Source organism: Pongo pygmaeus, chromosome 5, assembly GCF_028885625.2.
Source record: "Pongo pygmaeus isolate AG05252 chromosome 5, NHGRI_mPonPyg2-v2.0_pri, whole genome shotgun sequence".
In the NCBI taxonomy this organism is placed as follows: Eukaryota; Metazoa; Chordata; class Mammalia; order Primates; family Hominidae; genus Pongo; species Pongo pygmaeus.
In genome coordinates, this window is record NC_072378.2 from 108,273,125 (window position 1) to 108,289,528 (window position 16,404).

At 40.1% G+C, this 16,404-nt stretch overlaps 1 protein-coding gene across 4 annotated transcripts in view; it reads left to right on the top strand.

Moving 5' to 3' along the window:
• Positions 1–16,404, top strand: part of AFG1L (AFG1 like ATPase) — a 235,885-nt gene that overhangs the window by 40,488 nt on the left and 178,993 nt on the right. For all 4 annotated transcript variants that reach the window (XM_054490002.2, XM_063667056.1, XM_054490003.2 and 1 more), the window contains exon 3: positions 14,461–14,512. In XM_054490002.2, coding sequence (XP_054345977.1) covers positions 14,461–14,512 — 52 coding nt within the window. The remainder of the gene's footprint in view (positions 1–14,460; positions 14,513–16,404) is intronic.

Consider the following 16,404-nt stretch of genomic DNA (forward strand, 5'->3'; position numbering starts at 1 on the left):
GAAATAAATGCCCTAAATTTAAAGTGAAAACTTTAGAACTTCTTGAAGAAAATATAGAGGAGTAACTTTGTGAACTTGGGAAAAGGAATAATTTCTTTTCTTTTTTTCAAGGTAGAGTTTTGCTGTGTTGCCCAGGCTGGAGTGCAGTCATGGCTCACTGCAGCCTTGACCTCCCAGACTCAAGCAATCCTCTCAGCTTAGCCTCCTCAGTAGCTGGGACTACATGTGCATACCACCACGCCTGGCTAATTTTTTGTATTTTGTAGAGATGTGGTCTCACCATGTTGCCCCGGCTGGTCTTAAACTCCTGGCCTCAAGCAATTTACTTGCCTCAGTCTTCCAAAGTGCTGGGGTTACAGGGTGAGCCATCATGCCCAGCCAGAAGAATTTCTTATACAAGATCTGCAAGTCCAATATATATGTTCATATTGTCCTGTAAATTAAAAAAAAAATAAAAAAGTCCAACTTATAAAGGTAAACACTGATACATTTGACTATGTTAAAATTTAAGACTTCTAGTTAACAAAAGGTACCATAGAAAAAGTGAAAAGGTAGACGACAGACTGGGAGAAAAGATTTTTCATCAAAAATAATTGACTACTGGCTGGGCGTGGTGGCTCACGCCTGTAATCCCAGCACTTTGGGAGGCCAAGGTGGGCGGATCACCTGAGGTCAGGAGTTCGAGACCAACCTGGCCAACATGGTGAAACCCCGTCTCTACTAAAAATACAAAAATTAGCCAGGTATGGTGGCGGGCACCTGTAATTCCAGCTACTCAGAAGGCTGAGGCATGAGAATCGCTTGAACTTGGGAGGCGGAGGTTGCAGTGGGGTGATATCCGCCACTGCACTCCAGCCTGGGTGACAGAGCGAGACTCCATCTCAAAAAAAAAAATTGATTATGGATCTCTCTCTAGAATATGTAAAGAACCCTGATGAGGTGCAATGGCTCACGCCTGTAATCTCAACACTATGAGAGGCTGAGGGTTGGGAGGATCGCTTGAGGCTAGGAGTTTGAAACCAGCCTGAGCAACATAGCAAGACCTCATCTCTGCAAATAATAATAATAATAAAGAATATATAAATAACATCTACCATATAATAGAAAAACAGACAACCCAGTAGAAAAATAGACAAAGGAGAGTATTTTTTTTCAGAAATAATTAGCAGATGCCACAAGACTGGATAAACAAATCAGAATGTGTTTATAAAATGGAATGTTGCTTAGCATGGGGATGATAAACTATACATTCAGGTGGCTAATACTGAGGAGGAAGGGGACAAGGGAGGCTTCAACTATACCTAATGCTTTATTACTTAAATTTGAAATAAATGTCAACATAGAAAGATTTGATAAAGCTGGAGGGTGGGTAACGAGGTGTTCCATATAGTCTTCAATTTTGCCTGTTTGTAATATTCCATTGTGAAAATATTTTACATGTGATTGCAAGATATTTCAACAGGTTAGTTTTGTTTTTGTTTTGTTTTGTTTTGTTTTTGAGACAGAGTCTTGATCTGTCACATAGGCTGGAGTTCAGTGGTGTGATCTCGGCTCACTGCAACCTCTGCCTCCTGGGTTCAAGCAATTCTCGTGCCGCAGCCTCCTGAGTAGGTAGGGCTACAGGCATGCGCCGCCATGCCCGGCTAATTTTTGTATTTTTGGTAGATACTGTGTTTCACCATGTTGGCCAGGCTGGTCTCAAACTCCTGGCCTCAAATGATTGCCCACCTCAGCCTCCCAAAGTGCTGGGATTACAGGTGTGAGCCACTGTGCCTGGCAGGGTTAATTGATTTTTTTTCATTTTGAAAAAATTACAGCTTTTCTTGAAAATATAATTTTAGAGTCTACTAGTTTAGCCTTTCCTTCTTACAAATAGACTGAGGGGCCAGATGTGGTGGGTCATGCCTGTAATCCCAGCACTTTGGGAGGTTGAGGCGGGTGGATCACTTGAGCCCAGGAGTTTGAGATGAGCCTGGGCATCATGGCAAGACTTCATCTCTAAAAAATAAAAATAAATAAATAAATAAAAACCAGACTGTGGAAGGGGAATTATTAGCACAGTCTTCAGAAAGGCATATGAAATATGTTTATAAGAGGGTTTTAACAATGCAATGTTTTCCTCTTTCTGAAATGTCATAAACTGAATACATATAAATCTGATCACACTCTTCTCCTGCTTAAAGCTTTCAGCCCCCTCAGGATAAACTACGAACTCAGCATGTCCTTCAGGGTTCTTGAGAGCCTAGTCCCTGCCTCTTGCCAGCCTCCTCTGCCATTGTTCTCTGCTGGCAATAAAAGCCCCAGCTATGATGACCTGCTTAAAGATCCTTGGACGAGGCTGAGACCTTATTTTGTCTCTGGGTCTTTGCTAAAGCTGCCCACCCTCCATCCTTTCGTTATGGCTCACTTCACATTGCCTGCTTGGTGACCACATGCTCCTCTGGTAGATATTGTATTTCTTTTTTTTTTTTTTTTTTGAGATGGAGTCTCACTCTGTCACCCAGGCTGAAGTGTAGTGGCACGATCTCAGCTCGTGGCAACCTCCGCCTCCCAAGTTAAAGTGATTTTCATGCCTCAGCCTCCAAAGCAGCTGGGATTATAGGCGTTTGCCACCGTGCTTGGCTAATTTTTAGTAGAGATGAGCCAGGCTGGTCTTGAACTCCTGACCTGAAGTGATCTTCCTACCTTGGCCTCTGAAAATGTTGGGATTACAATCGTGAGCCACTGCCCCTGGCCGGTTTTTCTTTTCTTGGTCTTCTGGGCCTGAAGATCCCAGCCCACTGCCTAGCACAAAGTAGGTGCTCAATACTCAATTCATGTTTGTGGAACGAATGAAACGTGAATGAGTAACAAAGCCATCACTAAAGAGTCACAGAGCCTATCCATATATCTGTGTGAGACTGTAGGTGTCTCCATTGTGTGCCTATATCCACGTATGTCTCTGTGAATGTGTCCTCTTCTCATTCCCTCCTTAACATCAGTTTTTAGCTAACCCTGAAGATGCCTGGAAGGCCAGTTTAATTTCTCAGATTCAGAACAACAACAGCGTTCAGAACAAGGGATATTTTCCACATCTTTCTTTTGATGAAGCCCAGATTGGCTTGAGAATAACGCTCGTATCTCAGTAGTGGACTGAACTAGTAGTGGACTGGAGTAGACCAGATCTAGCAGAGCTTCACCTAAGCTAGGCCAAAAGCAGAGTATCAGGTAGGAGCAAAGTAAACATGGAAGGATTTGCCAGAAAACTAGCCCGCTGTCATTTGTCTCCCAGTGGTGCACACAGGAACTTAAAAATGTTTGTGACTTGAATGCATGAGACATCAAAAAGTCATTTGCATCTTTAAATTGTGTTATAATCAGAAATTGAGCCATTTCTTACACTAGTAGTTTTAGAGTTTTAAGCACACCCCCAACTTATTTAGATACTTAAATAGGCTTAATTATGCTAGTAAACTGAGCAAGTTGGTGTATTATACTTTAGGCTGCCGAGATTCTTTTGCAAATCAGCTAAAGACATTTCAAAAACCATTTTCATTTAAGGAGAATTTATGGGTGCTAATATATAGTTCAGTTTTTTAGTTTTTAAAGATCTTCTTAGAAACCTGAAATGATCTACTTTTATCAAAAAGTGGTCCATGTTGAGAATGCTGTAATGCCAGTTTTTAAAAGATGTAATTATGCTCAGCATTCCAGCTGGAATCATTGTTTCTGATTCTATCATTTTGGGAGATAATAATGCAATGGTGGGGGGAATGGAGAGAAACAGGAAAAGTAGTATTCCTGCATTTTAAACAAATTGAAAACAACACTTTTTATTTTAACAGCACCACCCTTATTATCTAATTGTCCTAGTGGAAATGATGCCAGAGTAGCAGGTGGATAGTGACCCAGAAAGGCAGAGGACGTGCTATTTCAATGTATAACTTTGATGAGAATCACCTTGGATCATTTTTTAATGCTAGAATTTTCATATCATAGGGAACAAAGGATAATATTAAAATCATTAAATCAAAATATTTGGAATGATGGATGACATACATTCTTTTAGTTTGCAGTAAACGAATAGTTTTGATAACAGTTTTGAAAGCAAATGTCTACAATACAAATATGCAGATATTTTTGAATAATTTTAGACTTATTTCAAAAGTAAAAGTAATACAGTAGTCACCTTACCAAATTTTGTTCTGTTTTTTTCCAACTTTTCATTTTGAAAAATTTCAACAATATACTTAGATCCACTAATGGTTAATAGTTTGCCACATTTGTTTAATTTTCTCTCTAAATATCTTATTTTCTAGAACCATCTACAAGTAAGTTGCATCATAACACTTGACCCCTAAATATATCACATATAACGCCTAACAAGGACCTTTTCCTGCATAACTATATTATCATCATCACATTCCAGAAATTTAACACTCATTTAGTAATGTTATCTAAAGTAGGGTTGGCAGATTTAGCAAATAAAAATACAGGCTGCCCAGATAAATGTGAATTGTATGTATGTATGTAAGAGATGGGGTCTTGCTATAGCTCAGGATAGTCTCTAACTCCTGGGCTCATGTGATCCTCCTGCCTTGGCCTCCTGGGTAGCTAGATTACAAGTGCAAGATATGACATTTTTGAAAGGAATGTAGCACGATCTAACCTTGAAGATGTGAACTACCTCAAGCTAATAGTTTACCTGATATATGAGAGATGTTGCTGTGTCTCCCTGAAACATTTAAAATAGCCCTTAGGGCTCCTTCGAGTTTGCTGCAGTGCCCCGGGTGCCTCAGTTTGAGAACTTCAATTCTTTACAATATGTTGTATTGACTTTTTAGTACATGCGAGCATTGTGTGTTCACTACACATGCAGTATATATTATGTTATATGTTGTGTGTTTTATTATTTGTGTTTTGTCCCCCCTTCTATTCCGTGAGTTCCTTGGAAACAAGGATTGTTTTCTACACATTATTGTATCCTCAGCACATAGCACAGTACATGCAGAGTACAGAGTACATGCCCATAAATGCTGGTTGAATTGTATGAAATTGAACCTAGGTTAATCTCCTAATTTTATTAAAGAGACATAAAGGCCTAAGGTTAGCGGAAATATCTCATGTTCAGAAATATTTGTTAGTGATAAAGAGATCTTAGTTCTCAAATACGACCCTGACTTGAGCCTCTGCTTTTCAGTTAAGTAGAAACCTAAATTGGACATATATCATATATTATGGGTAGTAACAATGAGGTATATTGAAATAAATAATCAAAAAATTCCGAAGCTAAATATTATAATGTTCATCTTGGGATTGGTGCTTGGTGGTTACATGAAAGATAGGGCTTTTACTAAAGCTTTTCTGTTTTTGTTACTAAATCCTCAGGGAGATGGTGTAATGAAAACATTTCACTGCAGTGGCTCATGCCTGTAATCCCAGCAGTTTGTGAGGCTGAGGCGGGAGAATCGCTTGAGCCCAGGAGTTTGAAACCAGCTTGTGCAACATAGGGAGATCTCATCTCTACAAAAAATGTAAAAATTAGCTGGGCATGGTGGTGGGTACCTGTGGTCCCAGTTACTTGGGAGGCTAGGATGGGAGGATCGCTTGAGCCCGGGAGGTCAAGCCTGAAGTGAGCTGTGATGGTGCCACTGGACTCCAGCCTGGGTGACAGAGCGACACCTTGTCTCAAAAAAACAAAAGAATCATTTTGGACTTTGGAGTCAGATTTGAAGTGCATTTCCATTTTGGCTCTGACACTATCTTGATCTTTGTCATAGTTTTGCCATCTAATTCGTAAGTCATTTGCTAAGAGTGGGAATATTTATCTCTGAGAAAACTTTTTCCTCTGTGATTACAAAATGTGAAATATTTAAAAAAGAGTCCTGTGATCAAATAAGTTTAGGAAATGCTATGTGAATAACTCTCAGAGAATCACAATGTCGTTAGTATATCAAAGACTCTGAGAAATTCTGCAGTAAACAAACTTTTTTTTTTTGTTTTTAATTTTTTATTTTTTTGTAGAGATGAGATCTCTCTATGTTGTCCAGGTTGGTCTTGAACTCCTGGGCTCAGGCATTCTTTCTGCCTCAGCTTCCCAAAGTGTTGGGATTACAGGAGTGAGCTACCATGCCTAGTCAAAGAAACTTTTAAACTTTGGTCCTGTAATTCAGTGTTTCTCCAACTTGGACACATGGCTTTTTTTAAAATGAACACCCATAAACATAATGCAGAAGTAATGCTTTATGCAATAAACTTTAGAAAACCCAACTTGCTTCATAGGAATTGTTTGATGTGTCTGACATGTAGTGAGAGCTCAACAAAAGATGCGAGACCCCATTACCAAGACACACATCCTGGATTCTGGCTTGAAGACATTCAATGCTTATTTATTTATTTATCCAGACAGAGTAGTCTTGCTGTGTCACCCAGGTTGGAGTGCAGCGGCGTGATCTCAGCTTGCCTGTCCCCCTACATCTTTGTTAATACAGTGTCCTCTCAGATTTTCAGATTTTTGCCATGATGGTATTTCATTAATATTTTAAATCGTACCTCTTGTATTGTGAATGAGAGTATTCTTTCAACGTTAAAGCCATTTGCATTTGTTTTTCTTACTGATTGATTTATAAAAGCTCTTTGTTTATTAAGAAAATAAACTCTTTTTTTTTTTTTTTTGAGACAGAGTCTTGCTCTTTCGCCCAGGCTGGAGTGCAGTGACGTAATCTCAGCTCACTGCAACCTCTGCCAAATGATTCTTGTGCCTCAGCCTCTCGAGTAGCTGGGACTACAGGCACGTGCCACCACACCCGACTAATTTTTGTATTTTTAGTAGAAATCGGGTTTCACTATGTTGGCCAGGGTGGTCTCAAACTCTTGGCCTCAAGTGATCTGCTCATGTTGGCCTTCCAAGGTGCTGGGATTACAGGTGTCAGCCACTGCACCCAGGCAGAAAATAAATTCTTTAAATTTTTTTTTTTTTTTTTTTTGAGACAGTCTTGCTCTGTTGCCCAGCCTGGAGTGCAGTGGCATGATCTCTGCTCACTGCAACCTCCATCTACCGGGTTCAAGTGATTCTCCCACCTCAGTCTCCCATGTAGCTGGGATTACAGGTGTGTGCCACCGTGCCTGGCTAATTTTTGTATTTTTCGTAGAAATGGGGTTTCACCATGTTGGCTAGGCTGGTTTCGAACTCCTGACCTCCCACCTTGGCCTCCCAAAGTGCTGGATTACAGGTGTGAACTACTGAAATTCTTTTAAATTAATTTTTAATTTTTAATTTTTGTGGGCATATAGTAGGTGTATATATTTATGGGGTACATGAGATGTTTTGATACAGGCTTGCAATGCGAAATAATCACATCATGGAGAATGGGATATCTGGCCTCTCAAACATTTATCTTTTGTGTTACAATCAAATTATATACTCTTTTAGTTATTTTAAAATCTACAATTATTGACTATAGTCATTCTTTTGTGCTATCAAATAGTAGGACTTATTCTTTCTATTTTTTTTTGTACCCATTAACCATCCCCACCTCCCCCTCCACCCCAGCCTCCCACTACCCTTCCCAGTCTCTGGTAACCATCCTTCTACTCTCTATGTTCATGAGTTCAATTGCTTGATTTTTGGATCCTACAAATAAGTGAGAATATCTGGTGTTTGTCTTTCTGTGCCTGGCTTGTTTCACTTAATGTAATGACCTCCAGTTTCATTCATGTTGTTGCAAATAACAATATCTCATTTTTTTTTATGGCTGAATAGGACTCCTGTGTATTCTTGTCCATAATAACTGATGCAGTTTTTTTTTTGAAGTTTATTTGCTATTTTTCCTTCCTTAGGATTTTTTCTAACAGAAAGTTTTAATTTCAGTGTTTTTTTTTTTTTTTTGAGATGGAGTCTCGCTCTGTTGTCCAGGCTGGAGTGCAGTGGTGCGATCTAAGCTCACTGCAACCTCCATCTCTCAAGTTCAAGCGATTCTCCTGCCTCAGCCTCTCCCAAGTAGCTGGGATTACAGGTGTGTGCTACCACAGCCAGCTAATATTTGTATTTTTAGTAGAGACAGGGTCTCACCATGTTGGTCAGGCTGGTCTCGAACTCCTGACCTCAAGTGATCTGCCCGCCTCAGCCTCCCAAAGTGCTGGGATTACAGGTGTGAGCTTTATAAGCTGTTGATAAGGATTACAAGAGAAGAGGAATTTGATTTGATGGGCCCTGGTTCCTGAGAAGGTAGATGGAGTATGAAATCAAACACTGATAGAAGGTTGGAAGAAGGACAGGAAGAGGAATCGTTTTCCTTTGTAACAGGAGGAATGTCACAGGAGGGAGGAATGGATGGGTGCAGATGTTGGTGGGATTGCAGCTTCACAAAGGAAGTTGAAGGACTTTCAACCCAATGCCTTCTGTTCTCTTTATGAAGAAGTAGGAGACATCTTCTGAAAGTGATGAGTGAAATGTAGTTTTGCTTAATGGGAAGTAAGAAGGTTCCAGAGATTCTTTGCAGAGACACAGTGAACTCACCAGGAAAACAGAATTGTTGACAATATAGAGGGCCCAGAGAGAGGGTCCTCTCTGCACGACTGTCAGACTTTTTTCAGCAATCCTCAGTAATCTGGGTGAAGTTCATGGAAGGGTATATATTTTAGTATGAGATTTTTCTATTTTTAGCTATCTTTTTATCATTTATATATAATTTTATTAAATTATGGTTAGAGTACATTTGATTCTTTGGAATTTATTGAAGTTTTCTTTCTGGCTTAGCATATGGACTATATTTGAAATTATGCTGCTTATTCTTGAATGTATTCTTGGTTTGTTGGGTTTAGAGTTTATATGGATGTGAATTGCTTGAACTTACTAATTGTATTGTTCAGATCTTTGAGAGGGATGTGTCAAAGGGTGTGATGTTTCTTTTTTCATGAATTACAGGTCTGAGTATAAACAGGTATTGGTAAGCACATTATGCTTGCAGTCTTTGGCATGATTACACATGCAAAGGTGAGCAGTGATGGGGAACTTCCCTGTGCTGGGCCCTGCACCCAACAGATAAGGAGACAGCAGGTTGGAGAGTTGAGAGGGCTTACCCAGGGTCACCTAGCTAATAAATAGCCAGCCAGGATTCGTACCTAGATCTTTTGGGTTCACCTCTAATACTCTTCTGCCATATCTCTTATGCTTGGTGGAGGTAGGTGGTAGGTTATCACTGTCTTCCAACATCATCCTTAAGCTTATGATCTATCTGCACAATCTAAAAGGTGATGTCACTGGATCCTCATCAAAAGCCCATTAGAGAAGATGTCATCATCCTACTTTACAAACTCCCTAAGATACAGGTAACTTGTGACAAATCTTATAACTGGTCGCTAGAGAAACTTAGTCATTTCAGATTTTGAAGTCTGAGTCTAATGTTACGTATGTGCATTTTGGGAGTCCGGGATGTATCAGAGTCCTGGCAGAAAACAATTCACAGCAGATGTTTCAATAAAGACCAAATTTAGAGACTACTTAGAGAGGCAGGGGCAGGCTTAAGGCAGCAAACAGGGGATGGAAGGGCAAAGGAGGAGACTGGTGAGAGCTGGAGCTGTGGCCTGAGGGATGGGCCGCTTGTTGGTCTGGAGGGATGCAGCTCTACTGAGACACAGCTCTGAAGCAGGGAGGGATGGGAGAGAATGATCCGTCTCTTTCTATGCCCTCTCTCCTATTTCCTGCAAGGAATGCCTCCCACGGGCTGAACCAGCCAGGAGCCAGCCAGAAAGGTCAGTTGCTTGGGGTACAGACAGGACGGAGAAGGCTTCAGGGGAGGGGAGCTCGTGGAGAATGACCAGCACCAAGAAACAGTGTAAGGGTGGAGTTCACTGTGATTTCTGAGACATAAGGACAAGTTATAGGGAATTAAATTTAAGGAAGGAAATTTAATAGAATAGAAAAATAGCGTTAAGTTGTGAGAAAATGTAAATTAGGAGCATGCAAATGATGTCGGTTCCTAAGGGACAGCCATTTTGAAGAAAACCATGTAAACCTTCCTCTCCCTGAAATCACTACTATTAATAAAGAATTCAAAAACTTCTTTAGGACCCATTTTATATCCTTCTGATTAGTCTTACTGTTCTCCATTAGATCCTCTGATCTTTCCCTTAAGAAATAGATTTTTAAGCCCCTTAAAATAATTTCAATAATTATTAGAAAACTGAAATTTTTATTAGGAGAAAATTAGCTTGTTTCCCCAAGTAAAAATATGTGGAGTATATAATATTGTTTAGATAGACTATGTCTATGTCTAATTCTCGTTAGGAGGGTATTCATTTTGTTGATCAATTTACTTATATTAAAATCTCCATCTTATACAGTATTCATGTGATATGAGGTATTTGTGATCTTAGATGTTTTAGGATCTTTTCTTTGGCACAGCAGTATCTCTTTGTCATCTTCTAAATATTACTATAAAATATAATACAACATAACAGATTACATATGTAATATATAACGTAGTATTTGCTAAAGTGCTCTTTCTAAAATATATTGAGTTGAGAGGGAAAAATAGAAGAGAGGACTGTGAGTGCAACTTTTTCTTTTTCTTTTTTTTTTTGAGATGGAGTCTTCCTCTGTTGCCCAGGCTGGAGTGCAATGGTGCGATCTTGGCTTACTGCAACCTCTGCCTCCCGGGTTCAAGTGATTCTCCTGCCTCAGCCTCCTGAGTAGCCTGCCCACCATGCCTGGCAAATTTTTGTATTTTTAGGAGAGACGGGGTCTCACCATGTTGGCCACTGGTCTTGAACTCCTGACCTCAAGTGATCCGCCCACTGGGGCCTCCCAAAGTGCTAGGATTACAGGTGTGAGCCACCATGCCCAGCCAACTTTTTTGTTTTTTTAGCAGCATTCAGCTCTCTCCATGCAATCTTTCCCCCCATCTTTCTTCATTCCTTTTCCCTGAACTTCATTTATTCAGCCTATCTTGAGTGTATCATGTAGCAGTATTAGAATAGGCCTTAAACTATTCCCACAAAATGTATTGTGAAGAATTATGAATTGCTATGACACTCTCAGTTACCTAATACAAAATGCTGCTTTCAAAAGATTTCACATACATAGAATATACTTAGAGATTATTAGGTTTTATGCAAGTTTTCCAATTTGAAGCTGTTCTAAAATTAAGAGCATAATGCTTTTTCTGGCAAGTTGAAAATAGAATAACCATTGCATGATAATGGTTCATATAAGAAACAAAAAACCAAGAAAAATTAAGAAGTTTTGGCAGGAGTAGAAAACTGTTTTGAGTGGAGATTTAAGAATAGATGGAGAGTTAACATGCAGAGAGATACCAGCAAGCCATCCAGATGGCAGAGTCAAAGCAAAGAAGATCCTTTTGTCTGGCCTAGACCATGAGTGAGGTCTGGAAGGCACAAGTTACATTTAGTAGAGAAAGAAAGCAAAAAGGAACAGGAAAGCAAGAGAGGTTTCTGAGGCAGGTTGGAATGAACCCATAAATTATAAAACAAAAACAGGCCAGGTATGGTGGCTCATGCCTACAATCCCAGCACTTTGGGAGGCCTAGGCAGCAGTTTAAGACTAGACTGGGCAACATAGTGAGACCCCATCTCTACAGGATAGTTTGTTTGTTTGTTTGTTTTTTGAGATGGAGTCTCGTTCTGTTGCCCAGGCTGGGTGCAGTGGCGTGATCTCGGCTCACTGCAACCTCCACCTCCCAGTTCAAGCTATTCTCCCACCTCAGCCTCCCAAGTAGCTGAGATTATAGGCATGCACCATAGCGCCCAGCTGATTTTTGTATTTTCAGAAGAGACAGGGTTTGACCATGTTGGCCAGGCTGGTCTTGAACTCCTGACCTCAAGTGATCTGCCTGCCTTGGCCTCCCAAAGTGCCAGAATTACAGGCATGAGCCATTGTGCCCAGCCTATAGGATAGTTTTTTTTAAAAAAATTAGCTGGATGTAGTGGTGTCTACCTGCCCCAGCTACTCAGGAGGCTGAGGCAAGAGGATTGCTTGAGTCCAGGAGTTCAAGGCTGTAGTATGCTATGATCATGCCACTGCGCTCCAGCCTGGATGACAGAGTGAGACCCTGTCTCTAAAATAAATAAAATAAGACAAAGCCAAAAGCATTATGGATGAAACCCTGAAAACTAGATTTTGAGAATGTTCTCTGCCAAATTATTGACCACTCTGGTTGATGCTAAGTGGCATAATCTTCACTTTTTTCTGTTTTACCCTCCCTTTCTGAACTCACTCCACCCTGTCATACCTTTTTTTTTGCACAGGTGTTTAGGAACTGCTGCAGAGTATGAAGGTTACTCTTCTAAGTGTAACAAAATTCAAGATGGTTATTTGGGTTGATAATAGCATTAGGTAAGAGAAGTTCTATTTTGCTTCATCTCCAGAGCCCTTCAGTTTCCAGTTTTGCTCTGGACCTGACTGCTTTCCTGACCTGCAGTGCCACTGTGGTCCTGGAAGCAGGCCTCCCTCTGACAAGCTTTTTTCCCTCCCAGGGGCCCTCTACATTTCCCAGAGCCTGTTTTCTTCTTGTTGAGCAGGAAGTTTTGTTCGTACCCTGAATTTATGAAAGGACAATTTTCCATTTTCACACTTGATGAATAGATTGGATGGATTGGTAGGAAATGATTTTTCCTCAATTGAAACAATTTCTTTTTTGTAAAAATGGTGTCTTGCTTTGTTGCCCAGGCTAGTCTCAAGCTCCTGGGCTCAAGCAATTCTAATGCCTCAGCCTCCCAAACATCATTTATTGAAGAGACAATTTCTTTCTCCCACTATGCTTTATATAGTTTTAGTAGCTTCTCTTATTTTTCCTCGGTATATTATTATATTGACTTCACTTTTATTTTTATTGATTGATTGAGTGAGACAGGGTCTTGCTCTGTTGTCCAGGCTGGAGTGCAGTGATGTGATCTTGATTCACTGTAGTCTCCGCCTCCCGGGCTCAAGCAATCCTTCCACCTCAGCCTCCCAAGTAGCTGGGACTGCGGGAGTACACCACCATGCCCGGCTGATTTTTGTAGAGATGGGGTTTTGCTATGGTGCCCAGGCTAGTCTCAAACTCCTGAGCTCAAACAATCTGCCCACCTTGGCCTCCCAAAGTGCTGGAATTATAGGTGTGAGCCACCATACCTGGCCCACTTTTATTTTTGAGTTTTTTTTTTCTGACGTCTGAATAGTCCTCTGTTTCCTCTGAGTTTATTCCCCTCTGTATATTTGTTCTGGTCTCTGACTTTTATGTTGGAAGTTTTTTCCAAATATCCATTGACCATTGGTACTAACAAGCTGATTGAAGCTCCAGCTTGAGAGGTTTGGTGACTGGTGTGCTTTACCAGAAGGTAATCTGGTAGGGATCTAGGTCTTTCTTTGGGAGAAGCTTAACCAGTGTAAGTGCCTTCTGGCCTTTTTATCTGGAGATCATTCAGTTTCTCCAGAAAAATTCTTCTACTCTATTAATTGCTGAGAATGAACCTAGCTGCCATTGTTTGGGGAGCCCATCTGGGAAAGAAGGGAAAGACTACATGGCTAGTAAATGGTAGAGGGAATGTACATTCAAGTTGTGTGACTGTGAACCCCTCGCTGTGGGCTACTATGGTTATTGCCTCCTGTGTTGAATCCTAAGAGGGGCTTCACAGCATTTTTTTCCAATTTTCTTTGTGGTAAATACACACATAAGATTTACCATCTTAATCATTTTTTAAGAGTACAGTTCAGTGGTATTAAATACATTCTTAATGTCATGCAACCATCACTACCATTTATCTCCAGAACTACTTTCATCTTGTAAAACTGAAACTCTGAACCCATTGAGCAATAATTCCCCATTCCTTCCTCCCTCCAGCCCCTGGAAACTCCTTTTTCTACTTTTTTTTTAAAATTGAGATGGGGTCTTGCTCTGTTGTCTAGGCTGCAGTACAGTGGTGTGAACATGGCTCACTGTAGCCTTGACCTCCTGAGTTCAAGCAATCCTTCAACTTCAGCCCCCTGAGTAACTGGGACCACAGACGCGTGCCACCATGCCTGGCTAATTCTTTTTAACTATTCGCAGAGACGAGGTCTCCCTATGTTGCCCAGGCTGGTCTTGAACTCTTGGGCTCAAGTGATCCTCCCACCTCAGCCTCCCAAAGTGCTCAGATTATAGGTGTGAGCCACAGCACCTGACTTCTACTTTCTGTCTCTTTAATTGTTCGCTGTTCTAAGTACCTCATGTAAGTGGAATGAGAATATTTGTCTTTTTGTGACTGGTTATGTCACCTAGCATAATGTCCCCAATGTTCATTCATGTATACGTTAGAGTTTTTTCCCTTTTTAAGGCTGCATAATATTTCAGCTTTACACACTTTTATATCAAGTTTTTTTCTTACTTATTGTATATAATAGCCCCTCTTGGTTCTGTATATAGGACAGTTAGGAAGACTATGTATATGATTATATTTAATTATTTGCATGGTAGAGATTTATAATTTGTTCTTAATTTGCAGCTTTTTTCAAGGAGCAAACCTCCAAGGGGCCTGTATGTTTATGGAGATGTTGGTAAGTGTGTTAAAATAAGTTTTGGGTGGGCAAAACAGAAAGTTTCTCAGCTTTTGCTCAGGGATGATTTCTATTTCTATCCCTCAATCTGTTACCAGCAAGGGAATAGGATGAGGCAGGGTAAGGTAGGGAGAGAAGAAAAGGGAGAGAAGGCAGTTATCTTAGCTTTTACTTTACTTCTCATAGGGTACAGCTGTAGTCTAGGGCAGAATTAGTCACCATGTTAGGGTGCAAACATTATTTAATGTATAAAGTAATTAATATCAGGGAAGGAAATCATCTAAAGATAGGTTATTAGACAAATCAGGATTCCATGACTCATTAACTCAGCTTAATACTTTTTTAAAAAATAAGCTGTTCTTTTTTACTTTTAATTTCCACCAATATTTCTAGTCATAACCTAAGCCCTTAGATGAATAATTTAGTCGTTATTATCTTTAATGTAGTTGATAGTAGATACTCTTAATGCATAAGTGGTAACATTTCCTTGGTCTCCCAGTTCTAGAGATTGGGCAGAAAGACTCACATTTTGGTGGAAACCTTCTGAGTGGTCACTTCTTTCTAGGTTTTCCTAATCATGTAGTGTCTTGCTTATGAAGTCTTCCCTGACCTTATTCTTACTGAAATATTCTGTTTTGTGGTTTCTATTTTCTTCAAACAAATCCTTTTCTCTTAGTCTTAAACCTCTCCTTGGCCACCCTCAGCCACTGATATCATGAAGGAGTTTCTACTTGGCTTTATTGCCTCCTTGCTTTCAATTATTTCTTTGATGTCTTTTTAAGTTTTTTAATTTTAATTTTTTCTAATCCCTCAGTTTACTGTCAATCAATTACTTCTTCTACTGGCCTACTCAATACTCACATTCACATGTAACGAGGTCAGTTTTGGACCTAGACTAATATTCACACTCTAGGCTCCCCTATAGCCACAACACATTTGCGTTATGAGGGAGTGATGGCAGGGAATATTATCTTAGTGACATTTTTAGGAAAAGAAAAAAAGAAGGGCATTGAATAAGTAGGTGTTTAAAATTTTTTTTTGAGACAGAGTCTCGCTCTGTCACCCAGGCTGGTGCGGTGGTGCGATCTTGGCTCACTGCAAGCTCTGCCTCCCAGGTTCACGCCATTCTCCTGCCTCAGCCTCCCAAGTAGCTGAGACTACAGGTGTCTGCCACCACACTCAGCTGATTTTTTGTATTTTTAGTAGAGACGGGGGTTTCACCATGTTAGCCAGGATGGTCTCGATCTCCTGACCTCGTGATCCGCCCTCCTCGGCCTTCCAAAGTGCTGGGATTACAGGTGTGAGCCATGGCGCCCAGCCGAATAAGTAGTTTTAATGCCTTAAAGATAAAACTGTTCCTTTCTAAACTGTTCCTTCTTTTTCTAATTTGTTTACTGCTGCCTTGCATTGAATGTCTGTTTTGTATTTCCAGATTTAGCTAATCTAATAAGAGAGAATAATTTAGTTCACAAAAGTGAGCATTAGAGATTGCCCCTTAAAATTCTTCAGGTTCTTGAAATCACAGAAAAGAAGCTCAAACTATTCTTTTCTTAGTTCATTGGCTATTGGTACTTTTGAGACCAATGTATACTTACTTCTTATTTAGAAAGCAGTTATAACAGACACTTGATCAATTTTATGTTCCTGCACCTTTGGGCACCATTAATGATTCTCATCTTGTTGTCAGGTCTCATTCTTTGCCCCCTGAGAACATCTACTTCCAGTACCTTCACTTTCATATTAAGTCATCGCTAAAATCAACAACTTTGTTCCTCCTGTTACCTTAACCACCTGACCATAAATGGAGATGGTTAAAAAAGCATAACTACTTCCACTTCTGTAAAAGCACTTTTTTTTTAAAAACCCTATTAATGTTGTTAGATTTTAGTTTA